The sequence below is a fragment of the Haemorhous mexicanus genome, chromosome 6 (assembly GCF_027477595.1).
Source record: "Haemorhous mexicanus isolate bHaeMex1 chromosome 6, bHaeMex1.pri, whole genome shotgun sequence".
Lineage (NCBI taxonomy): Eukaryota > Metazoa > Chordata > Aves > Passeriformes > Fringillidae > Haemorhous > Haemorhous mexicanus.
Genome location: NC_082346.1, coordinates 3334582 through 3360226, shown reverse-complemented (window position 1 = coordinate 3360226; position 25645 = coordinate 3334582). Strand labels below are relative to the sequence as shown.

The window sequence follows — 25645 nt, the reverse complement described above, 5'->3', positions numbered from 1 at the left end:
CCTTCCTTTCATAGGAAAGGGTTTTGGAAACCCAGGAGCAGTTAGGTGTTTATTCCTTTCATGCCTGTCTGGCTACCCTGCCTCAACACAGTTGTAGGAAACTTCTGCCTGAGAGCATGTGTGCAAGAATGCCACCATCAGAATGTGGATTTGGTTCCTTCTACCAAATATTTAAATGTAGCTCTTTGAGTATTGACTTGTGAAAACCCTTATGAAGTTCAAATTATTCCTTCTAAAATACATAACCAGTTATTGCTTGGATCACCTTTGCAGGTTGGTTTTTTTTATAGCTGCCTTTTGGCTAATATTTAAGATAAGGTCTGCAAGGTTTCCAAAGTTGAAGGATGAGGGGAAGGATTTATTTTTCGAAGAACCTTCTTCATGTGGCAGAAGGGTCATAGTTAAATACTCTGAGTTTGATCCAGCAAATTAATAGTGCAGAAAAGTAATTTGTTTCTGCTGTGTATGGCTTTAGGCAGCTGCATCTCATTGTCACAAAGATGAGGAGAGCTTTCACACTTTTTCTGTAGCCTGCAAAATCCAAGCTTTTTTTCCTAACTCCATAGTAAGAAAGCTTTGATATGCAGTGCAGGAGAGGGGTTTTTTTATGTTATGGTGTGCTATGTGCAAAAGCAGCTGTTTGCAAGTCAATTAAAATGCATTCACATCATTCTGGTTCATTCCAGTTTCAAAATTTTTGAGCCTGTAAAAGAATATGTTAAGTCCTGTATGCCTTAGTAATGCCATATAAACATAGTAGCTGTGTTTAAATCCATGAATGCAGACACACTGGATGTGACCTGGGTTCTTGGGGGTGTCTCTGTACATGTGTCCCAAACAAGAGACACCTCCTTCACAAGTTCATTAGTCTGCTTTCAAGTAGTCATGAATGGTGCCAATTAATAGGAATACAGCTATCAATTTTAGAAGTGTTATAAATTTAATATTACGAGGTGGGTGCACAGGACTTGGAAAATGGGATTTAATGAATTGATCTTTGTTTCTGTATGGCCAAATCTGAGATGGCATTCCTGGAAGCAGTGTGTGCTTTTCATATGTAGAGGCTGATGGACCACTCTGGGGAGCACACTGTGAATTCAGCTGCAGTCTCTTTCAGATTAGCATCAGTTTCTCCTTGCATTGTGTGCTCTGTCCTGGCTGTGTAAAATGGGAGCTATCAGGCAAGAGTGAAGCCCTGTTGTTGATTTGTTTCTCATGGCTATGACTGCCACTGGAATATCATGCCAAGGGTGATCCTCCTAACAGAGGGAATCCATGAAGTGGATGGAGTTCTGACTGGTGTCTTGAGAACACATGGAACTGCTACAAAATACAGCTTTTAATGCATGAATCCAATGGGATGTGAGTGCCTGCCTTTATTACAGTAAAAAAGCTGTGGGAAACTGAACTTGGGTTGTACCTGGTTCTTCAGACTCAAACACAAAGTCATTTCAGCATCCAAGGCTGAAAAGTGAAGCAGAGCAAACTCAGACTCTAAGGCAAACATCATCCACCTCAAGGATTTCATTGTTTTACCTCTGACCTTAAAGATGGAAACTGCTCTTCTGCAGGTTGGGGTAGTGTGTGAGCCATGGTCAGGAATCTTGAAAAGTTGTTTCATGATTTGTGCTTTAAAAAAGAAAGAAAAAATTATTAGTATTGTTCATAAATTTGCCATTTGGATTTAAAACCTGTATTCACTCTGCCAGCAAACCACCTGCCATGCTAACATCTCTGTAGGTGCAGTGCTCACTTTTCCACCCAGCAGTGATTCAGCTTCCAGAGCCCACATCCTTCTTGCAGTTTAAAGGAATTCCCTGTCCCTGTACAAGAGGTTGTCAGAGCAGTTGGCTTCTGCCCCAGCTGTCTCTGGAGGCACGACCCAGTAGAGAACTCCAGCTGCTTTTTTTTCTTTTTGTGGCTCTCAGTGTCTCACACATTCACTTGGACTGGACAGCTACAATCCAAAACCCCTCTACTGAGCTGGCAGCAGGTGCTCAAGAAATCGTTGGAATAAATGCCCTTGGTTTAGGTTTTTTGCTTTATTGCCTCTTTTTTTTTTTGCCTTTCAGCAAATGAAAAGATTGAAGACATCAATGGCTGCCCAAAAAATAGGTCTCAAATGGTAAGTAGTGAAGTGGTCTGTTGTTTGTGTGTGAGGGGCTGAGTGACAGTCTCAGACTTCAATGCCTGAGACTTTAAGTAACAATTTTAAATTAATTTTTCACAGCAGTGGACTAAAAGTATAATCTTCAGAACATTAATATTACAGCTCTTGCCCCATTGTACTCCACAGTAGTTGGGTCAGACCTTATAATATATCACATATTTACAATTGACATTATTTTTACATTGCTACTTTATAATTATGAAATATCACATAATTGAACAGAAATATATAGAAATAAAGAATCAGATATTTGAAAGTATGATTTAGAGTTTCTGTATCTTTTGAAATGAAACAAAGTAAATGAGCAATATAAATGAATTGAAAAATTTCATAAAATTCAAGATGCAATTTGTTGTCAGATAAGAAGTTGGTTTGTATCTTGCTTGTATTTAATACTCAAACTTGGAGAACCAAAAATCAGTCCAGGAAAATTAAAAGTATAATAATACCTCAGGAGTATATTTGCTGTGAGTATTGCTGAAGCTAAAGGTATAGCAGAATTCTATGAAGAACACAAATAATAAAAAACTTGTTTTTAAAATGCATTTAAATGAAGAGCTTTTAAAATTGATGATACTTCAAACAAGGTTACTTCCTTCTGTATCTTGAGAAAAAGTCATTTTGCAACATAAATTCTGTTGTCTTCCTTTGGCATTGCAAATGCTTGCTTTGGGACACTAGGATATCTGTTCTCTGTGGGAAGCTTTTTTAATGTTTTTTTAATTTTATGAGTGTTCCTGTCTGCCCATCTCTTCATGACTTCAACATGAGCACAGCCACTCATGTAGTAAAATGAAATAAAAATTTAAGGAGGGCTTGGCATCCTAAGTCAAAACTCACACTCTGTTCTGCTCTTCTCTCTTGGCTTTTTGTTGTATCTTGGAAGTTATCAATCTTGTTGAAAGCATGGAGCAAGCACTCTGTAAAAAGCAAGCCATCAGGAAGATTTATCCTTGCTCCTTTTTGCTGCTTTGAAGAGGGTGTTTGCTGTTCTTGCTGTAGCCACAGCAGCTGTCTAGAGTAAAAATAATGAGGAAATTTTGACAATTACTATAATTTAATGTTCCACAAGTGTGTCTTAAGAACTGAATTTCATTCAGGACCAGAGTCTGTAACCAGTTCCAGGACGTTGCAGCTAAAAAAGTCACTTCAAGTCATTATTCTCAATGAAGAGAAAGTGCTGCTCTGTTGGATAGTGGGATGCACGTTGCTTATGAAAGCTGGATCAAGTTACAACCAGAGGCATGCAGGGGGCATGGGTCAGGAATGCTGGACAGGGCTGGAAGGACACATTTGGTCTGTGCTGCCCGCTCTGATGTTGCTCCACTTGCTCATTCAGGAGGCTGCAGTGGGTGGGACTGAGCCCCTCCTTATCAGAGCTGCAGTCACAGCTGGGCATCCCAAGCAGTTTTCCTCATGTGAGAAAAATGAGAATGATGCTTATGGTTTGCTTTTATCAGGTGCACGTGGATACAGAGCTCTTTGTTGTCTGACTGTGAAAATAGTGGTGTTTCCCAGAGAAGCCCTGGCTGCCCCATCCCTGGAAATGTTCAAGGCTGGGTTGGAGGGGGCTTGGAGCAACCTGGGATGCTGAAAGATGTAACCAGAAGATCTCTAAGGATGCTTCCAACCCAAATCATTCCATGATTCTTCTAAGGCAGAACATAGGAATCTTCCTAGGGGTGGTGTTTGTGCAGGAGTTACTTGCAGTGTTTAGGGAGGCAGGACAGACATGGTGCAGGGCTTCTTTTAGGTACAGCAGTCTTCATCCTTTGCATTTCAGTGCACTCTATTGATACAGCTTACAGGGTCCTGCAGAATGTGGAAGCTGGTGTTTGTGTCTGGTCACTCTGGCTCAGAGAGGTGGCAGAGGCAAGGCCATCCAGGCACTTAGGTAATATCCACTCTTTTTTCAAATGAATCTTTCAGTTCCAAGTGTCCATCTCCACGTTAGAGTGCTTGAAAGGTGAGCAGCACAGATGAGGAGATTTGGGGGGATGTAAAAAAAAAAATAGCACCAATAAGTGGAGATTTATCTTAGCTCATTGTATAGAAATACAGCAGATCTCAGAGGGAAGGAAGCTTTCTACCATCCTCTTTTCCCTCTGCAGAGTCCCAGTGCTGTGATCAGACTCATGTGAGCTGAGCTGTGAAGAATCAGCTCGCTCCCAGCCAGGTGTACCAGCTTTGAAAGCTGGACCAAATCTGTGTCTTCCCAAATCCATCAAGGGAGGTGGGGAAAAGAAGTGTCTTCACCTCCATCTGGCACAGTCCCAAGCTGGTGGTGCCAAACCTGAGGGAGCTCTCTGCAGAGCCAGCTCTGGCCTCTCTGCCTTGTTCCCTGTGTTGGAGAGCATCAGGCAGATTGGCCCAGACTGAGCATTAGAGACAGCTTGGCTCTGTCAGGCTCCAAGCCAGTGCTAATAAGCCTTGTCAAGTGAAGTTTAGTACTGCAGAACCGTGTGGGACCATCAGTGCTTATCAGCCTTGTCCCAGTGCCAAAAATGACATGACAAGGACCCCACTGGCTCTGTGAAAAATTACTTAGGTGAGAACCTGTCCTCCCATCGTCATCCTGTCTGGGTTGTTCTGCTGAGGGGAGTATCCCTGTCTTCCTTTGCTCCAGATAAGAGTTGGCTGGCTTTTATATAATCTGTTATACACTATTCTATAGCTTGTCCTCTGCATAAAATCTGTTTCAGGGTTTTTTTTTTCCCCCAAACCTCGATATTTTTGTACTGTAGATATTTGTCTAAACAAAAGCCTATAATTCTGGTGATTAGTTCCAGCTGCATGCAGAAAATGCTGTGGGTAAGAGAGGATGTGCTTGTATGGAGCACAGGCTCTGGGACCAAGAAGATTTGGAGAGCATTGCAGCATTTGGGGTTTAAAAAAAAAAAAAACAGAAAATATTGGCATAGTCCTTGATAACTGGGTGAAGGTCAATAAATCAAGGCCAGTTTCTTCTGTCTTTTCTCACTTCTGAAAAGAAGACTTAGGTGAATAAACCTGAGTAGGGCTATCTCTGCTAATATGGTTTGTTTATAGAAAAACAGATATTTTTTCCTTTTTTTTCTTATTTTCTTCTTGTTTAGGGCATGATTTTAGAGTTTAATGTGTGGCATCTTGCAGATTATGGGAGGTTAGTACCTGCCCTCCTAGGTATTACAGGTTTTTCTTATTCATGTGGGTGCCTTTGCAAGTGCTGAATGTTACCTCTTGTAAAAGGGGTCATACCACTTACATTTGTAAAATGACAAACAAAACCCAAAGTGTATGAGTTGTCTATGCTACATTCTAGATGTGTGAATGTAGCAAAGCTGAAAGGTGCTGAAAGGAAGAGAGTTGGGGAACCTGTGGCTGGATACACCAGACTTTCATCTCCCCATGGCTGGGGAAGTTGTGGGGCACCCAGGACAAGAATCTGGAGCACGTGGGCTTAACAAACACCACAGCACCTCCTAGAAATAGGGGAGGAAATTACTGTGGTTCACCTGTGGGTTGGTGCTTGGGCTTTAATATTTTTCAGGATCACTTTGTGTCCATGTGTTCTCAAACAGAAAATTTATTTTTTTAATGTGCTGGCAGGAAGTTCTTAGGAATCATCTCTTTCTGGTGCAGAAACCAAGCTGTAGTGGTAAAGTGATATAGCTCAGTCTTCCTACTACTGTTTGTCTTGCAACCAAAGGATCTTGCACTGACTGCAGTGTGGCTCAGAGCCAGCATTTCTTCCCAAGAACTCTATGGAAGTTGGGATGAAGGTCATATTTTCAGTACAATAACTTAGTTTTCAAGGAAACCTTACTTCCAGTGATGGGAATTTGACTATTATTTTAATATTTGACTGATTTCTTGTGCTCTGATAATGAGCTGTTTTGTAATGTGTGTGACACCTGAGGAACAGTTTGTATGGAAATTTTCCAACATGATGGGGACCTTGGTTTTGCCTTGAACTGAGATTATTAATTCAGCTGTTGGAGAAAGGTACCCACTGCCCTCCTCAGTGTGATCCTTGCCAGCTCCTTACATTATTTTTATTGTTGAAAGAGCATAGATGTTGAAATCTCCATGACTAATTCGTTTGTATGGCATGTGTCATCCATCCATATTTCTGTGTTCTTTTTCTCAAGAGCACTTTAATGAATTGATGTAATGGGTGTGAGTGCTGCCATGATGTGGTTCATACTTACAGAGGTAGCTGGGCTCACACATTCATGGTTGGAAGGAATAACAGGAGCTGAAACCATCTGCATGACCCGAGCAGCTCTCTGTGTGTGTGTGTGTATTATCCACTAAGGGAGGGAGCTGCTGTGTTATGTACAAATAACTAAAAATAGCTGCTGTATTTAAAAAAAAATAAAAAATAAAATTCTTTGTTGCTTGTTTTCTCATGGAAAATAATTCTGTCTCTGCTCTTCAAGAGCAGGCACCCACTTTAACCTGCTCCTCTAAAAGATTTGAGCAGTTTTATACAGCCAGTGTTGTCCAAGCATTGCCACAGGAAGGTGCAATAAATCTGCCAGGCTGTTGCTCCAGCCCCCCTGAGTCCCAAAGCCAAGGAGGGCTCTGCTGCTGGGGCATGTGCTGCTAATTCAGGGGAGCAGCCCTGCTGGAAGATCAAAAGCATCACAAGCGTGTTTTTTCTCTGTGAATTCCTAGTGTAGGATTTTTGGAAATGTATCCCAGGGGTTAAATATAGCTGTGTATTTTCAAGTAATCCAACTCCAAGGCTGAGCAAATGTAGTGAAGGGAACTTTCCCATCATCTGAACATTCCCCCACTTTGCCTGGGGAGCTTGTAACTTGCCAGGGGCATATGTTTGGAAGTGGAGTTTGGTTTGATGCTGCCATGGTAACAGATGGGTGTCTTCTGGCCCTAACTTGTGGTGCAGTTCCACACAGCTGAAGGTCATCTGAGGGGGAAGACATCCCCCAGTGCTGTGCCAGCCTGGCCAGTGACAGACCCCAGCTGAGCTGCTGTCACTGCCCGTGCAGGGACGTGGCCAAAGAGCAAGTTCCGGAATGTTAGAAGAATTTTCTTGGAGCTCTCAGGGTTTCTGTTGGTTGTGTGTGAACCCACATTGTGATGTAGACAAGAATGATTTGCTGCAGAGAAGATCTGCCAGGTTGCTTGAACTTAGCTGTCCTCCAGCCTCAGTTTATAAGACTCTCTCTCCAAGATAAGCTTGATTTTGCTGTCTGTGTTTTTTTCCAGTTTCCCAGACTGTTGTTATGCTGCCATGCTTCCCATTTGTGCCTGGTAATCAGTGAGGCAGGCGTGGTTGGATCAGAGGTGTCTGCTGCAGGGCTTGCAGTCCAAATAAAACCACAAGCCCCCCATCATCCTGCATAGAAAATAACAGGATAAATGGAGCTGGACCGGATCAGGAAAGACCAATATGCACATCTCCCTGCCATGAGGCATGGCAGTGTCACCGAGATTTGTTTCATTTCTGGAAGGGATGTCTCTGAAATAGTGTGAGGTTCAATAAAGAGCAACAAAGTCATTTTTAGCCAAAAAATGCAATATATGAGCTTCAGTATAAAGACAGGATTAGATTCTATTTGATCATTTATGTCACAGTTCAATGGAATTTCTGCCTTTTGAATACCTGTGGTTCTGCCACCCTGTATTCATGAAACAGCAAATGGACTGAGGGGCCAGGGTCATTCCACATGTGTATATGGAGGTGTCTGTAGCTTCCACTTATATATTTACACCTACACCAAAGTCTACAAGCACCATTAACATAATTTTCTGCCATGACCATGGCTGATAAAAATTATTACATTAATAAACCTTTTATGCAATACTTTGCAGACACACAGCTTCTTATTATGCTTGGCATAAATGGGGAAAACTGTGAAGTCATGGACTAGAACCTTTTCTAACTAAGAAGAAAAAGTTTGGTTGATTTGAGGACAGGTAGAAGTAAAAATGAATTGATTCTTCTCCTTCAGCTTGGTGCTATAAGGATTAAGATTGTTTGTATGGAAATTAGTTCTCCTCCCTGGGTGTTTCTTTTACAGGAGATGCAGTGATAAGCTCTTCACTGTGGAATATCTGTGTAAACAGATCATAGCTGTTACAAAGAATTAAACAGTGCAGAGAAATGAAATTTTTGTCTCTGTGTCCTGTCACAGATCTTTCATTTGCAGCCATTGCTTATACACTGTAACTGGGTGATAATGGTTATTTTAATTAGCTATTCCTTGATGGTAGTGCATATCTAGAGCATTTTATTCTTCTGGGTTTTGTGCAGAGCTATTTTTACATACACAAATGGTATTATTGCACTTGCTCTGAGCAGCTATGCAGGGGAATTTCAGTAGGAAATGTTATCCAGGTGCAAGGAAGGAGGGGGCACATATGTGTTGGTGGCACTGGAACAAATCCCTTGGGAACAGGTGAGGCTGAGAGCCCCAGGCCTGCAGACACAGGAATGCCAGTGGGGAGGGAGCTCAGTGCCTGGGAATGGGCTCTGGCCACAGCTTCCTGCCCAGGGACCTTTTTTAGAAAGGAACAGCTGTCAGTGACTGCATTGCAGGAGGTTCTTTCTGAGCAAGTTTCATTAAATTCTGGATTCCTGATGCAAGTTTAGGTTACTGATAGACAGAGCTTTCAACATCTGAGCTGGTGTTTGAGGACAGAGAGCAGCCAGAGCTTGGTGCCCTGGCTGGTGTTGGTGTCAGTCCTTCCTTCTGGGCATTTGTGCACTCTGGAAAAAATTGGTTTATGTCAATTTCAAGGATGTTTTAGGAAGAAATCCACCTTTGCTAGATATTGGTGTCATTTCAGATTGATGAAATTATTTGGGTTGGAAGGGATTGTGAAGACCACCTGGTTCCAACTCTTCTGCCACGGGCAGGGACACCTTCCTCAATCCCAGGTGGCTCCAAGCCCCATCCAGCCTGGCCTTGAACTCTCTGAGGCATCCACAGCTTCTCTGGGCAGCCTGTGCCAGGGCCTTACCACCCTCACAGGGAAGGATTTCTTCCTAATATCTAATCCATACCTGCTCTCTCTCAGTTTAAAGCCATTCTCTCTTTTCCCAATTGCACAGAACATCACTTGTAGCCTGGCAGGCCCAGATAGGAAAGGGTCTTCCATGGGCAGCCAGGGAAGGTGGGAATAATGCACCCGTGAGAGTCACTGCCATCCTAATTCTGGGTTTATTGAGCACAGCCATGGCTTCTCCCCACCTTTTCCTCTTTTCAGTTACACAGGAACAGAGATTCAGTGCCAAGAAATACAGTTATTGTGGTATGTGCTAAAATATTGTCAAGAGAGTTTCATCTATATCCTAAATTAATGAGTCTCCAGAGGCAGGATTCTTTGTTGATGCTTGTTTTGCACAGTTGAGCTTCTTGTTGCTTAATTTAGAACGTCTCAAGATTTCAAATTATTCACAAATTATCCACTTTAACTTTTCAAAGGTCTGATTCTGAAGAGCTAATCAAAAATTAATATTGCCAGGAATATTTTTCAAAGAAAATGCTCTTTGCTTTTGTTTTTCCCCATGGGAAAATTTCATCTTTAAATAAATAAACCTGAAAAAACAAACCTGAAAGAAAGCTGAATAAAGCAGGAGCATTTCTACAATCCTCCATGTGTCTCTCCCTGAGCAGATCAGCTTTGGCAAACCTTGGGAGTTGCCCTGGATGGCCTGAATCCATTCAAAACACAAGAGTGTCCCTTGGATGCTCTTTGTTGTCATTAGGAATTTTGGCCAGTGTGCAGCACGGTTTTCTCTGGGGTTTGCTGCCCTCATTTCTATTCACACTGGGCATGTTGGGAGTGAAAGTTGAATATTTGTCCCATTATTTCTGCAGGAAGAGCTGCAGACACAGGATAGCAAAGGTTTTACCAGGGTCAAAGAGAAGAGGATGCATGAGATGAGGCTTAGGCTGGTTCTCCAGCCTTAGACTAATGCCCAAACTCTCCTTGTCTTTAAAAACCCAAAGTAAGGCAATTTTAAGAGAAGACTCAACTTCTCACGTATATTTGAGCAGATTTTTGTTTCTGTGGGTATATCTGCCACAACCTGGCTTCAGAATATGGATTAGCTTCATTTGCCCTTCCATTACATCTTTTATTTTATTTCTAAGGTGCCCACCAAGTTCTGTCAAAATCCTGAAACTTAATTTTGGGAGACGTTTTTATCCAAGTAGTCAGGAGCAGCAGATGAACGCTGGGAGCAATGTATTATTTTCTTTTTTAAAAAGATACATTTTGAATGGGATAACTGCTAATGAAGATTTATTTTAAACAGAGCAATAAGAGTTAGTATTTATATCCTTCTGGGACAAATGGAATTTGCAGTTCTGCTTGGGTATTTTTTATATATAATTATGTTTAGGAAATAGAGCAAATGAGATATTGGAATGGAGAGCCCTTCCTCCCCCAAAAATCCAGGATTCTAAAGCTTGTCAATGGAATGACTTAAGATTTTAGGGCTCTTTATAAACTTTGGGATATAAAAATGTGAGGGTAAATGCCTTATTCAAAAATACAGACAAGGAGTAAATTTTGTCCTAAGGAACAGCTTGTGTTTCTTAGGCTATTTCCTTGTTTCTGCACTGTATGTGAAGTCTGCTGGAATATTATTGCATAGAGGTTTGTGAGGCCTTAAAAGCTTTACAATGAATTCATTCTTTTTTCTTTTGGAAATTAATATAGTAGACATGAAATTGAGCCACAGGCTACATAAGCACTGGTTTCAGTATGAGAAGTGGGTTTCCTGGATAAGCCCATCAAAACTCCCCATTCATCACTGTAAAAGTTGGGAGCAGAGGTCTTGCATCACAACGTGAGAAACTTCCCTGGTTTGTAAGTGAAGGAACCTACATGAAGTTTAATTCTGTTTTTTTGTTTAGAAAAACATCTCTGTCTGTGCCAGGGGCAGCACTGGTTATCCTTCACCTTTGTGTTTGACTTGGCAGAGTTGGACAGGCAGCTTTGGCTGGAGGCTGTGTCCATCCTCAGCTTTTTGTCTGATCTAGTCAATGTTCAACACATCAGTGCCCACCTGTGGGTCTCCATTTACAGGCTACAGGATGGGGATATTTTAGCTTGGGGTTTATTTTAAATTTGTTTCTGGCATATCCTGTTCTGCTCATACAGGCCAGGGCATGTTTTCTCTCTGGCACTGGCAAGAATAGAAATGGAAATTGCTGCTATATGACAAGCACAAAGTCTTGTGTGATTATCTGGTCTTGGGCAGTTCTCCATGTGCAGATGCCTTCTGTTCCCACCTTGGCAGGTTATTCCTGTTAAGAGGAAGTTTTCAGGTAGCTTTTCCTTCTCTGAAAATGAGAATGGGAATGATGACACTTGATTGGTTATGTCTGAGCAGAAATTTAATTTTACAGCGTTGCTGGAGTTTTTTTTCTCATAATCTCCTAATTAAAAGAAAGCAGGAGGAGGAACCCCAGAGGCTGCCAGCCCCTCTGGTGTGGGCTCAGCTGTCCTTGGTTGGCATTTAGGGACATTTGAGAATAAATGCCCATCATAAAAGGATGTGGGATTGATAGCACTTGTTGATAGCAGATTACACCTGAAACAGTTTAAATGTGGTGATCTAAAATTGCAAATTCATTTGAATATTTTGTCTGGGAGGTTTAATAAGGCTCATAACGTTTCTGAGTGAGATAATCACTGTGGGTGGCTGTGCTTGGTTTTCCTTCTTTTGCACAGCTTTCCCCTGTTTTGGGTAGGCATTGAATGAGAGCATCCAGCTGCTATCTTTCCTGCTTTCCTGCTTTGCTTCTGCTGTGTTAAACGTTGCTGACACAGCAAATGAGAAATCAGAATTGTCAGCCAAAAAAACAATTGTAGCTCATAGAGAAACAGAAAATATCCACTCCCCTTTGGCAAATCCGGTCCTTTCACATCTGCTTAAAGGGTTTAAGCAGTATGTGGACTTGGCAGAAAAGGAGCCTACAGAGTCTGGGTGATGATTTGCTGCTGAATGCTGTAATTACAAGGAGGCAACTGTACTTTGTGTTGAAAGCCACCAGGATGCAAAGTCATTGGAGTTTTGCTTAGACTCATAGAATGGTTTGGGTTGGAAGGGACTTTGAAGAACATCTTGTTCCAATTCCCTGTCATGGGCAGGGACTCCTTTCACTATCCCAGGCTGCTCCAAGCCCTGTCCAGTCTGGCCTTGAACAATTCCAGGGATGGAGCAGCCACAGTTCTGTGCCAGGGCCTCACCACCCTCACAGGGAAGAATTTTTTCCTACCATCTAGCTGAGATTTATCCAGAAACTTCACTTCTATCCTATGCACATCTAAATGGTCTAATTATCATAGCTTGCTGTCTCCAGCCCTGTCTGCACTGGGGTCATCTTTCTCTATAAAACAATATTTTTGTATTATTAGTAGTTATTACAGCAGGGACCAGGGCAGGAATTCTTCCTTGGAGGTTTTATGAGTGAAGTTCATGACATGTTGCATTGCTGGGAAGTCATCTCTACAAACAGCAACTTGATTTCTGATGCATTAGACTGATTCAGCCAAGTCAGGGTTCTTGACTCAGGCCAGCCATTGTTGTGTGGGAAGGACCTTGAATTCTTACCAGCAGTAAATTTTAATGATTTCAGCTATAGTCCTGCATTCAGTGTTCCACTTTCTTCTTGGATTTTTTCTAATTTCCTTCTGTTTTCCTTTTCGAGCTCTATTTTTCCTTCAAAATCAACCAATTCCTCTCATGCCTGCCATGCTGCCATGTGATATTGCTAATACCACAGATACTGTGTAAATCTTAGACAGTCATTGACACCTTTATATCTTTCAGTTTTATTCTTTCAGTGAAATTCTCATATGTGCAGTGCTGTACATCCCCACAGCATCTTATGCTAGTTCTTTATTTGCTGAATGTAAAGGGTGTACCTTTGCACATCCCTGTTACTCCCACTTTGTTTTGTCATGCCTGATGAACTTGGGGTGTTTTCCATACCAGCAGAGCACCAACAGCCCTTGTTTCTCACACCTTTTAGCCCCTGTTTCTCATAGCTTTTAGCCAGTATTACCACTGGTGTGGCAAGGCAGTCCATCTGAGCTTTTGCATGGCAGTGAGGTTCCAGGTTGCTCAACCTATGGTTCAGATACAGACCTGTGTCACTGACATTTTTTATGAAAAATCCTTTCCTCAGGATTTTTTCCTCCTGAGAAGCTGAGAGGCCTCAGGAACAAAATGTAAACAATAATTATCTGCTGCTGTGGAATGCGACAGGTGGATCTGGGATTGGTCTCATATGTTTGTTTCTAATTAATGGCCAATCCCAGTCCAGCTGTCCAGACAGTCTCGGTCAGAGACAAACCTTTGTTATTCATTCCTTTTCTATTCTTAGCCAGCCTTCTGATGAAATCCTTTCTTCTATTCTTTTAGTATAGTTTTAATATAATATATATAATAAAATAATAAACCAAGCTTTCTGAACATAAGAGTCAACTTTCTCGTCTCTTCCCTCATCCTGGGACCCCTGTGAACACCGTCACAAATGGTGACCCCGAGGAAAGAACCACCACAGACCTGTGATGGAGAGTCACCCATCAGTCTGAGGATGGGAGTGATGTACTTTAATTCAGTGCCTGCAATGCTCAGAAAAACTGTGGGGTTATGCCATAGGAGAAATGGAATTATTTTAAAGGGGACTCCCTGAATCTGAAGAGGATGAGATCAGGGCATCACCAAAGATTGCTGAGTAGCACCAAGAATGAGGACATGGATGAGGAGCTCACTATCCAGATGTAAATCTTAATCTTCTGCTCACTCTGTCCTAAGAGAGAGTTTGTGCAAAGGTGAGGGGCCTGGGAAGAGAAGCAAGCAGAGCAACACAGAGAGAGCTACTGCAGATCTGGAGTGAGGGTGAGATACTGCTTATCTTAAGGCACTAACCTGCTTGTTTGGAGAGGAGGCATCTGCCCACAGCTGTGGAAGTCTGGAAGTGTTCCCGGAATGATGCAGCTTGCTAAGTGCAGCTAGTAGGAATGGATTGATCCTTTTATGTGGTGTTTATTCTTGAAAAGGTGGACTTTGGTTTTCCAGCCAAGTCTCCAATCACCTCAATAAAAGAGCCCTGTTGGAAACTTGAAAGGATTGTGGAGTACTGAAGCAGGAAATGGGTCAATTGACTGTTGGATCATATTGGACTGTGGATAAATGAACCTTTGAACTGCACCCTGCTCCAAGCCTTAAGGTCTGAGCAGTACAGGAAATGTTTTCTTTGGTACCTCTCTGGGTTTTGGAGTATATAATTTACTCAAAGTGTACTATATACTTTGTGTACTTTATATTATATCTCAAAGCATAATGAGGTTGATAAAAGTGTTTCTAATTGTTGAAGTCACAGTTCAGCAATGCCAATAACTTAACCTCCACCCCGATGGAAGAAAATTATTTTATAGTTATAGACCATAAATTAATGTACTCTGAGAGAAGTCCATGTGGGAGGTTTCCTGGCAGCTTCCCTGATACTTTTTATTACTTTGAGAAGGACAAGGAGCTCAGGTCAGGTGCTGGGAGCTCTAAACTGCTGTCTTTGCCCTCAGTTGTGTGTTTTTTTGAGGGCAGGCAGGGGCTGCCAGGGCAGCTGGATTTTTCATGTTTCCTTTTGATGTCTTCACACTTCACAGAATAAAGGTAGTTATGTGAGACCAAGTGTGGGGCTCGGTGTCTGTCTCCTTCCTTATCCATGTGGTGGATGCAGTGTTTGGTTGCAATGTTTCAGGAATTGATAAATTAACATTTGAGAGATGTTCAAACACAAAGACTCTATCACTTGCTGATTACCACGGTTAAATAAAAGAATTGCTCAACAGTATCATCCAAGAAGTTTTTTTTCTGTAACCACACACAAACCATGGTATTTTCCCAAATCTTCCTTGCAGCCCCTTGAGGTGTCCAAGCTCAGGCTTTTGCATGGAGGTTCTTGCTTTGGTTTGGGGTGGGGGCTGGCATCTCCCTGCATCTTCTGGCTATGACAGCAGAGCTTCGCTGGGAACTTGGTGGGAAATCAAGTGTGAGGCTACTGCAAGATTCTTACTGTAATGTTGAGGTAGAGTGGAAAGCATTCCCGACTCGTTCAGCCCCTCTGGAGTTCACTTTCTTAGGTAGGGTTGGAGTCCAGACCTGTTGTGCACAAGTCCCTCCCTGGTGAAAGCTGATTTTATGCCACGAAGGCTGTTCCCATTGTGCCACCCCTGTGAGGGGCAGGAGGTGCCCCTCAGCCAGTGCCCAGCGTGGCCTGGTGTTTGTGCCTCGCGGGGAATGCCGCCAGGGAACGCGCTCCGGATTCCGGACGCAGTTTCCACTTACAGCTTTTGTGTCCAGCTCCTGGTGTGGCTGGAAACTTCTGCCAGCTGTCAGCTTGGGAGCAAGTGGCAGTCTGCCTTCTCAAACAAGTGGCCTCCATGTTTATTTTCGGTTTAATGTTTGTTGCACTCGTTGTAGGTTACGAATCCTGGTGCAGAGCATCCTTGACCCTCTAGTAAGGAATGCAGCGATCGCCCGTTGTGGCTGGGGCTTGAGCTCACCTGCTTTGTGCAAATGCAAATAACAGAAGGCCCTGACCTGTGGAACAGTCAGTTTATAATCAATGGAATAATTCATTTAGGACCTCAGTAACTGAGGGGGTTTCATGCTATGGTTTCCACATCACGAGCAAAGGGACTTTTTTATGGGATGCAAAGACTGAGCACGCTCAAGGGTGGTGGTGGATGGAAGTAAATAGTTATTACAATGCATTTTCTTTTTGTGTCTCCTTTTTTTCTGTTTGTTTTGTTTGTTCTTGAACAGATTGAAAACATAGATGCGTGCCTGAGTTTCTTGGCTGCTAAGGGGATTAACATCCAGGGGCTGTCGGCAGAAGGTGAGTCCATTGGTTGTTTAAGATTTCATGGTAAATGAGGAACCTGGATTGCTACCTGTGCTTGCAACTAGAACATGGAGTGTAATGGAAGATTAATAAGGTCAATTTAAACTTCTGACAATCTTTATTTCTTTTTTCCCCCATCTCAGTGTAAAAGGTAGATAAAATATGTATCTAATCTCTACACAGCTGACTTGTAAAAGTAATCATTGAGACCAAATTAAATTCAGTCACGTCTTTACTACTTTCTGTTTAAAACCAGAAACTTCTTATCTCAGTTCAATAATTTGCACATTGATCAGTGTATATTTTACAAATATAAGTGAACTGCTGTCAGTTGTTTGCCTTTTCAGAGAAAAAATTTATTTCCTTATTCTTCAATTATTCTTTTACATGAACAGCCATCTTGCTTCTTGTTTCCAAGTGCACAAAACAATCAAATCCAAATGTTTTGAAACAAAACAAGATGTTTTGGCCTCTAATTAATCACTCTGCTTTTGAAGAGCATCAGAACTAGATTAACTCTGTTCCTTTATGCCAGGATGTGTGGTACCTGTTGGCTCAGAAGCTGTTTAGCTATTATCTTATTAAGAGATCAAACAGTTTTCTGTCATCCTCATCACCAGCTTTCATTTGTATTTTCATTTAAATATGCTGGAAAAGCAGTTGGGTTCAGTAGCTGAATATATGATATGACATCTCCATCAGTGTTTTGCAGAACACATAACTGAATGTGTGGCATCAAGTGAGACTTCAAAGTTGCATTTGATGACTGAGTCTCTTCACAAAGTTAGTTTGGAGGAGGAGGCTGCAGCAAAGTAGCAGATATTTAGAGTTCTAACCTGAGTGCACTACAGCTAGCAGAAGAGGAGGCTGAATGTTGGGTGTATTCTTGGGCTGGATTAGAGCAGCATTAACAAAAGTTTTCCTCCGAAGAGAAGCTTTGCTATGGTCCACCTGAGAGCTGCCAGCATTACACACCTCACTTCCTCAGTTATAATCAGAAGGATTCTCATGTCAAGAAAAGAAAGCATGAGCTAAAACTTCAAACAGCAGAAAATTTGTTTGCCAGGAAATGATTAAAAAGAAAATGTGGCTGAGTGGGTTGTAAAGGCCAATTTTGACCTTAGCATGGCAATATTGTAAAAATACATTCACGTTATTTACCTGTCTGGCTAGAAGGTAAAACCAAAGTGGAATGGCAGGTCAGTGATGAGAGCACTGCCTGGGTGTGCGGAGCTGGCAGCATGGTGTGGCTCACGCTGGGGAAGGGACAGCATGATTAATGCTCATGGCTCTCCTGCCAAGTCACAAGTCAGGCCCAGCAGGACACATCCCATGTTATCCCATGGCTTCCCCGAGTCGGGATTTCTGCCTGTCTTTTACACTGTCTAGGAATTAGTGTATTAAATCACATGGAAGCAAAGAAGGGACCAGTAGTGTTTGCTGCCAGCAAACATTTAAATTTACTGGCTCCACCACTAACATTGAAGGAAGAAAGCGACAACTAGAGAAGGGGAGGGAATGAATACATTTTTATAAAGTAAGTTAAAAGACTTGAGTGCAACAGTGAAGTGAATTTCTCTTTCTAGTTTCTCCAGCACTGTGTTGAGGATCACAGAACCATTTAAAGTGAGGAATGTTGTTACCAAACAAGCCAGCGTTTCTGTGCACGTTGCCAAGACCTGCTAGGTCAACTGCAAATAACTTTATTTACTTCACTGGCAGATCCTCATCTAGGAGGAAGGAAAAGGTTGTGATTGCTTCCAAACGGGAATAATCACTGAAGTCCCCTGGGGTTGTTAGGAGCACGCATTTTTCAACAGTGCAGCTTCAGTGTGGAGGGAAGTTAATGACTCAAAACTGGAATTTGGATGACTCCTAAATGTTGAAATAATTTGGGACTGCACGTGTCTATCCTTTCAGTGTTGAAAAATCCTGCTTTGATATGTGCCACTGACACAGAGTCTATTTTGATGGATTCATGCAGTGGAGATGCTGAGGATCTGCAGTCACTGATAATGGCTGTGCTGTGCTAGAGGCTCCCCTTCCCAGAAACGTGAAGGCAAAAAGGCATCTCTTTATCAGAGATTCTTAAAAATCGAAAATCTCCATTTCTAGTTACTGAAGAAAACTATTGAGAGCTGGAGATCTCTTTTCACTTCTTGCTGCAAATTTTTATTGTTCATTCTTTGAACTGTCATTCTATACTCCTGCCCTTAGACCTGTTCTAGACTTCTGGAATTGCAGCTGCCCAGAAAAGCTTGCTGTCCTTCACACAATATTGAAGATATTGGAGGACACAAACGTGCATTAGAAACTCAGACTGGTATCACAGATAAGCAGCTGCACATCTTTTGGATAACAGATGAGCTGGATAATGATCAGCTGAACACATCCTGGAGCAGTGACATAGGGGAAACAAGCACCAGCAGGGATGTGCCAGGATGGAAATCTCCCAAGAGTGGACTTGTGGGGTTTCCTATGGAACCCAGATTCCAGTTTCAAGTGTCTGGAGTGTTTGTTTCCAGTAATTTTTGGCTCCACATTTAGAATGGCTGGGTGTCATCCTTGTCCTTATCTAAGTCAGTATGATACTGGAGCTGACCATGGGCTGGAGAGGACTTGAAGCAGGAAGCATTTGAGACTCTGCTGATGTGCAGAGTGCAGTGAGGCTGAGGTAGTCTTTGAAATACTCCTTTTGTATGAAATGCAAGGTAGAACTGCCAGAATTACCTCAGTTTTTAAGATAAAAGAAACAGAGGTAGTGCTGAAGGTCCGATTTAAAATGTTTTTTTTTTTCAAATTCAGAGGGGAAGAGGCTGCTTTAACTCATTGAAAGTGTTCTTCTTTTGATTATTTGGTCAAAAGCAGATTGCCTTTCTGATAAATGCAGCAGAAAACAGGCAGCAACACGTCTTAGTCGGGTTATTGTTATAATTGCCTTTCATTTCACATAGAAATCAGTTTCCAGTTGCATATAGCTTTGCTAAATGTAAACAAGTAGGTCCATGGTAATTTCTTTTGTATCTGACCTGTATTTGTGCAGTTAAGCTTCCCAGTGCCTCTGGATCTGTTTAGTTATGCTTTGACCTGTGCTTGGATGCTGCTTTCCTTACAGTTCCCATGAGTAATTTGAATGCTGGAGTTAAGGAAATAATTTTTACTGTGTTCTGCTGTATTTTGTGTCTGTTCTGCTTCCATCCCCGTCCTCCTGAGCTAAACACAGATTATTGAGGAGAATCTGCAGATTAGAGAAGGAACCTGCCTGGTGCAGTGAGAGGAGGCTGGGTTTGTGCATGATGCTGCATGGGAGCAGGAGTGGGCTGGGAAAAGGGGAAACAGGCAGGATTAATTGGGACCCCACTGTTCAGGAAGAGAATAAAATTAGCCAAGAAAATGAAGGAAGACTGAAAATGGCTGCTGAAGGGCCCTGGGGATGATAATCCTTTAAACAAGGGATTGGGGGGTCAGTGGTGGGAGAGAGCACTGATGGAGGGACCAAGGCTGCAGAGAAGAAAAAATGGCTAGGGTAACTGAGTCATATAGTGTGAGAGGAAAGGAATATCCTGGGTCTGGGTGATGACCAGGGCCACTTGGAGAAGGGCTGATAATCTCTGAAGACGTGGGCATGGGTTGAGATAAATTTCAGAAAGTAAGTAAATTATATTAGTGGCTGAGGTGCAGGTAGACAAGGAGACCAAAGCTGGAAGCTGGTACAGAATGGGTAAAGAACAGTTTTAAACCTTGAGCCTCAGATCTGCTTCGTAAAGTGCTTAGGATTAGGGGCAGAAGCTTGTTTGTACAGCAAAGATGAGCAGTGTGAGCAGAAATGTGGCTGGGAGAGGGAGTAAAGGATGGAGTGGAAACTGGAAACAAATGAAAATTCTGGTTCTTGCCTTTGTGCTTGGCCACTGGCTTAATACATGTCCTTACTTTCTCACAGGGCAACAGTCAGCTTTTAGTTCAAGTGATCTGTACAACACAGGCAGAAGTTCAGCTTTTTGATGTAGCTTTTTAAATTCACTTTTTAAATTTAGGAAATTAAACATGCTAAATAATTAAGTCACAGCACATTAAGGTTGTCTGCAAGAAAGAATTTGCCCTCTGGCATATTAATTATGATACAGTGGTTAAGTGCATGGTCTGATACACCTCTTCATCTTTGTATTTCTGTTTGCTTTTACATTTTTGCACTTGATATTGCATAGAAGAGCAGGATGACATTCAGGAATTGAAAAGTTTATACCTTGACTGTCTTTGGTACATTAAATGCCCATCCCTTACCAGCTTGTGATAGTATCAAAGCTGGTAATTATGTTTGAATACAGCCATGTCACCAATAAACATATTTTCTAGTGCAAAACTTGCATCAAATTTTCTCAGTGGAAGCGATTATTCTGACATTCCAGAAACACGTGTGAGAATGGAGTAGTTTCCTCCTTGTGCAAGTTTAGGACTGAGAAATCATTTACAGCATGCTGTCCTTAATGCAATTGTTGTTGTGGGGGTTCTGTTTTGGGTTCTGTTAGTTTAAAGGAAAGATTTAAGGGACTTGCTTTTTAAGCACCCTGGCATTAGCAGAGACTGCAGCAGAAATGTGAGATATTGCTCAGGCACCGCAGGGCAGAGATTAGTTATTTATTTGTCATTGGTGCTCACTGGCAATCAACTGTAATGCCAATGAGATGTGCAGAAAGAAACTTATCCTGAAGGATATCCCAAAGGAGCTCAGTTCAGACAGTATTCTGGGGATGCAGAGGCTGACCCGCTGTGCTGTCGGAGAGAAAACACCCACTGATGGCTGATGAGTGACTTCTCCACTTTGCCTTACAGAAATCAGGAATGGGAATCTAAAGGCCATCCTGGGCTTGTTCTTCAGCCTGTCTCGGTACAAGCAGCAGCAGCAGCAGCCCCAGCACCATCCATCCCAACAAGCAGGGCCTCCATCCCAGTGCCAGGTGGGGGTCCCTCAGCAGCAGGTGCCAGCTCCGCTCCACACTCCGTGCCAACAGCCCCCACAAGCTGTGCAGCATCAGTTAAAAGCACAACCAGAAATGCAATCCAGGTGGGGAAATCGCCTTCAAGTTTTTAATTTTTTTAAAAATTTATTTATTTACTTCATACTGCAGGTCTTAAAAAGCCAGAGAAACTACTTTATTTAATTGTGCTCTAGAATAAAGTGTGTTGGGAATGGAATGCTGGGTAGCAATTGACTTCCAATTACCAAAAGCCTTTGGAAATGAAAACACGTGTGTTTAAAGATGTTCTCAGTGCTGGAAATCTTCAGCCCAATGGGTGTAACATCCCTGCTAGACCAAGTAACCACAGGATTGTAAAAGGATGCTTTTCTCACTATTCCTTTTGCTTTTCTCACTATTCCTTTTGCTTCTTTCTACTCACAAAGCATGCACGTTTTTTCCCTTAGAAAACATATATTTTAGGCATGTGAAAACCAGTTCTCAGATTACAGGAGTTTCAGTCCTCACTAAGAAATGGAAGGGTTACCTTCCACTGTGAGGAAGGGTTACTCTGACAGTGGTAAAAGAAATAGAGCTCATAACGCCTGGTGGCAATCAAAATCAAATTTAGACTTTTTGGTCAAAAAATAATATGCTGCTGGCTTTACATGAAAAATAATTTCCATTGGTGTTTGTTGGCACTCCTAGATCAGAGTACAGATGAATAGAAAGGGGTTTTGTTCCTTGAATGTCTTTAGTGCTAGGAGTGCTCTGGGCAGGTTGGAATAAAAGCAGTCTTCTGAGGCAGTACTACAGTAAATGCATGTGCAGCCTTCTACTGGTCTGACCCTTGCACTGCTAAAACAGGGAAGGTTTAGTGGGGATAAGAAAGAGAATTAAAAGCAGAAATCATATTTGTACAATTACTAAAGTATGAAGGCTTCTTGTTCTTACAAATCTCACATTGAGGCTTGCTTGTGTTACCACACCTTGAGGTGAATGCTGGCTGAAGTGCTGCCTTAGGAGGAATATAAACAGTTCCACTGAAGCCTTCCAAGTGGGACCACTCAGAGGTTATTTGGGTTTGGCTTTTATGTCTTTCTTCACAAATTATGCTCATTTGGGTGTAAACAATAGTTTTGTGTAGTTGAAAAACATAGTGTTCCTACAGCATGTATAAACAGAAAGTAATTACTGTAAAATAAAGACGTGTTTGAAGAGATTTCTGCAAGTTTTCTGTCAAACATGCAGAGATGCTGAACACTGTTCTGCTGTTCTCATTCCATTGGGTAGATTGGGCTGGGTTTCAAATAATTGACTAATATGTATATCCTGAAGATCCTCAATGTCTTGTGTTCTTAATATGTACTAAAGTCAAATTGCTCAGATTCTACAGAAAATATATATAATAAAGGCGTGAGAAGGAAAAGAGGAATAGAGTTGGGGGTTGCATGCAGATTTGCACGTTCATTACGCCGTAAAAATTAATTTCAGACTGTAGTAGTTTTGACCTGAAGCCATACTTGGGCAAGAAGCTTTATATTCTTGTGAAATTCATAAAAAAAAATTTTCCCTCAAACCAGTTACTAAGTTCAGTGGCTTAAAAAAAAAAACAAAAACAACCAAAAAGTTTCTTTGTTCAATGTTCTCTTCCGCTTTTTCTTTCCTGTCACAGTGCATCTCCCAGGGACTCATCTCAAAGCAAAATCATCCGATTCACTCTTGGTCAGAAAAGGTCTTCTAGGTTAGCATTTCTTCATCTTCTGCAAAGCATGAATAACCTTTTGCAATATTTCTGGGTGCATGTTTAGGGTTCCTGTCAAAAACAGTTTGTAACTAGGCCTTTACAGGTGGCTGAAATGGGAAAGTTTTAGATGGATTTAATTTTTTTTCTTTTTTTTTTTTTTTTTTTTTTTTTTTTTTGAGGTGTGAAATGCATTTTGGCCCTCAAAGAAATAATTTGATTTTTTGTTCTTAGGAGCTTTTGCTTTTGAGAACAAAACATGGTTCTGGGAGTTCTCACCCCACTGTATTGATTATATTTTGACCTGCATTATTGAAATCATAGAATCATAGAATGTTTTGGATTGGAGATGACCTTAAAGATCATCCAGTCCCATCCCCCATCTGAGCTGCATCAGGCCAGTGGCTCAGCTAGTGAGGAGAGTGTCACCTGCATGCTGTGAGCCCCAGCAGCACTGTGTGGCTCTTGCTGCTCAGAGCCCCTGCTGTCCCCAGTGCTCCCACACCCAGCACCTGTGACCTCCCTGGAAGGCAGTCAGAGGCACTTCAGTCCCTTTTCTCCCTGGGTCCCAGCATGATTTGCATGCCAGTTCATCTGTCCATCTCATCTAAGGGTTGCTGGGGTTATTAATCTGGGTAATAATCTTGTTATTTTACTATTATATGTAAATGTTTGACTAGAATATAGTTTTACATTGGTAAATTATACCATACCATTTTTGCTAAGCTTGTGAGCTATAGCTTATGATCTTTATAGATTGTTTTTTCTGCTGGATAATTTAGATTTATTTCCCACTCTTATTTCTTATATGCTAACAGTGAATCTCTGCAGAACAATCCCTGCTCTAAAGTTCTGCATTTCCTTTTCATGTTCTTCCTTGATCTTAATAATGGCTTGACAACTCATATTTGTTGAACAGAGGTGCTGAAGAGTAGCAAAAAAGTGTGTTCTCCAAGCTCAGTACCTTCTCTCAGAAGTGTCTCCCTGAACCTGATTTTTTCTTTAGATTTCACAGACACTGCTGTGAAGTGTCTTGACCTAATACCAAAAGCAGGGGCTTAAAACCACTTAGTTAAACTACAGTGGGGGGGAAAAAAAAGTCTAAGAGAGAGGATACCTTCAAGAGTGCTCCTGGCACGTAGGTTTTTTATTCTTGGTGTGTTTTTATTGGCAGTGACAATACTGACTCAGATGGAAAACGTGTCACTTCTTAAGTGGTTTGTTTACTTTAAAATGTGACAGCTTTGCAAAACCCGTGTAGATATGTGTGGGGAGCCTTTTCTAATCCATCACTACAGGAAGATTGGCCCTTCCCTGCTGCTGCTGGAAAACTCCGCTCCCATACTGGGGCCCTTGTAGCCATCCTGGGGTGGGTGCCCCATCCTCAGTGTTTCAAAACTGGGTGGCAGCTTTGGGTTGAGGTACCTTGTGGAAAATCTAGCTAGTTTCCTGTCAAACAAAATGAATTTTTCATGAACTTCCTTGTCTTGGTGACTTTCTCAAAAAGTTTTATTTGTCACTGGTTGCCCTCAGCTTCTTCCCCTGCAGTCTCCTCTGCAGTTGATGAAGCCCCTCTGGGGTTTTCTCATGGACCCTTTGCTGCAATGATGAGTATGGACAACTTTTTAGCATCCCCTCCCAGTGCTGGAAAAAGCTGGATAATTAGAGATACTGGTCTAAAAGTCAACCTCAGAACCATGATATGCTGTGCTGAATCTGTGGTGGTTTGAGCTTGTAAATTAATTTTCGGGTTTGTATTTGAATGATGCCCTCGTGTCTTAGACTCTTTTGAGCTTTGAAAGCATGTGCATGCAGCTCCTGACATTTTGGCTTTTTCTCCATGTTTCTTTTCATATTTTCTATTTATTCACTGGTCCTGGTTCAATGAGTTTGTTTTGGAAGCCCTGCCAGGTTCCTTCCTGGCTTCTCTTCCTTCTCTCAGAGGTACAATGCTGATTTGGCCAGTTGCATCCCCACTCTCTCTGACAACTGGGAGTTCTTCCTTTTACTTAATTATTGACACAAGTTATTTGAATAGATTTTTATATTTTACATGAAGAAGCTTTAAAAAGATTCTGTGTGTGAATGTTGGCTTTGAGGTGTTCTGAGATGTGATGCCAGTGGCTTTCCTGATTCTGTTGGACTTTTTAGAGAAGTCTCCCACCTTCCTTTTTTGCCTGAAAAGCATAAAAGTTTGTTTCCTTACTCCAGAATAACTATATTTTTTTTCCCTAGTTAATCAGCTTAATCAGGTAAGTACAGGCTATGGTAAGAAAATGCTGGAAGAGGCAGATGCCCAGTTTAAACCAGAGGCTAACACCAGCTCACTGATAATGTGATTACCCTAGGTAAGGGTACTGAAGCTTTGTGTGATTTATATAGGCTCAAATAATTAAATCAGGTTAAAGTCTTGCTGGGCTTGGCTGCTGAGCTTTGTAGCTGTCAGGGCAGAGGTGAGATGTGCTTCTCTAGAAGGGAAAAGGCTGCCAAGTTCCATCTCATTGTTATTTCTGAAATAAGGATAGCCTTTTGTGGCCAGCATGTGATGAAGTGTCCGGTTTAAGAACAGTAAGGCCTGACTTAGTCTTAACCTTTTGCCAGTGGTATTGCTCCCCTGAATTTACCTGCAACTATTTCTGATTCACCAGATTTATGGCAGGTGACTTTTTAATTTTGTCTCAGGGCTTTTTTTCTGGCGTAAAACAATCCAGACTGCAGCTTGTTTGTCACACAATTTTCATCTAAGACGATCCTTTGATTTGTTCTTACGGCAGTAGAAAGACCTTTATGAGCTTATACTTGTGCTGTTGATGCTTTTGTTTTCAGCTTATGCATGGTGTCCCATAGTTTCTTGCCCAGAGTGCCTTTTACCTGTGTTTAAACATGCTGTAAATTC

General features: G+C 41.8%; 1 protein-coding gene across 6 annotated transcripts in view; it reads left to right on the top strand.

Moving 5' to 3' along the window:
- NAV2 (neuron navigator 2) overlaps window positions 1-25645 on the top strand; it is a 381930-nt gene that overhangs the window by 228813 nt on the left and 127472 nt on the right. For all 6 annotated transcript variants that reach the window (XM_059848310.1, XM_059848312.1, XM_059848309.1 and 3 more), the window contains 3 exons: window positions 2073-2125; window positions 15972-16044; window positions 20881-21112. In XM_059848310.1, coding sequence (XP_059704293.1) covers window positions 2073-2125; window positions 15972-16044; window positions 20881-21112 — 358 coding nt within the window. The remainder of the gene's footprint in view (window positions 1-2072; window positions 2126-15971; window positions 16045-20880; window positions 21113-25645) is intronic.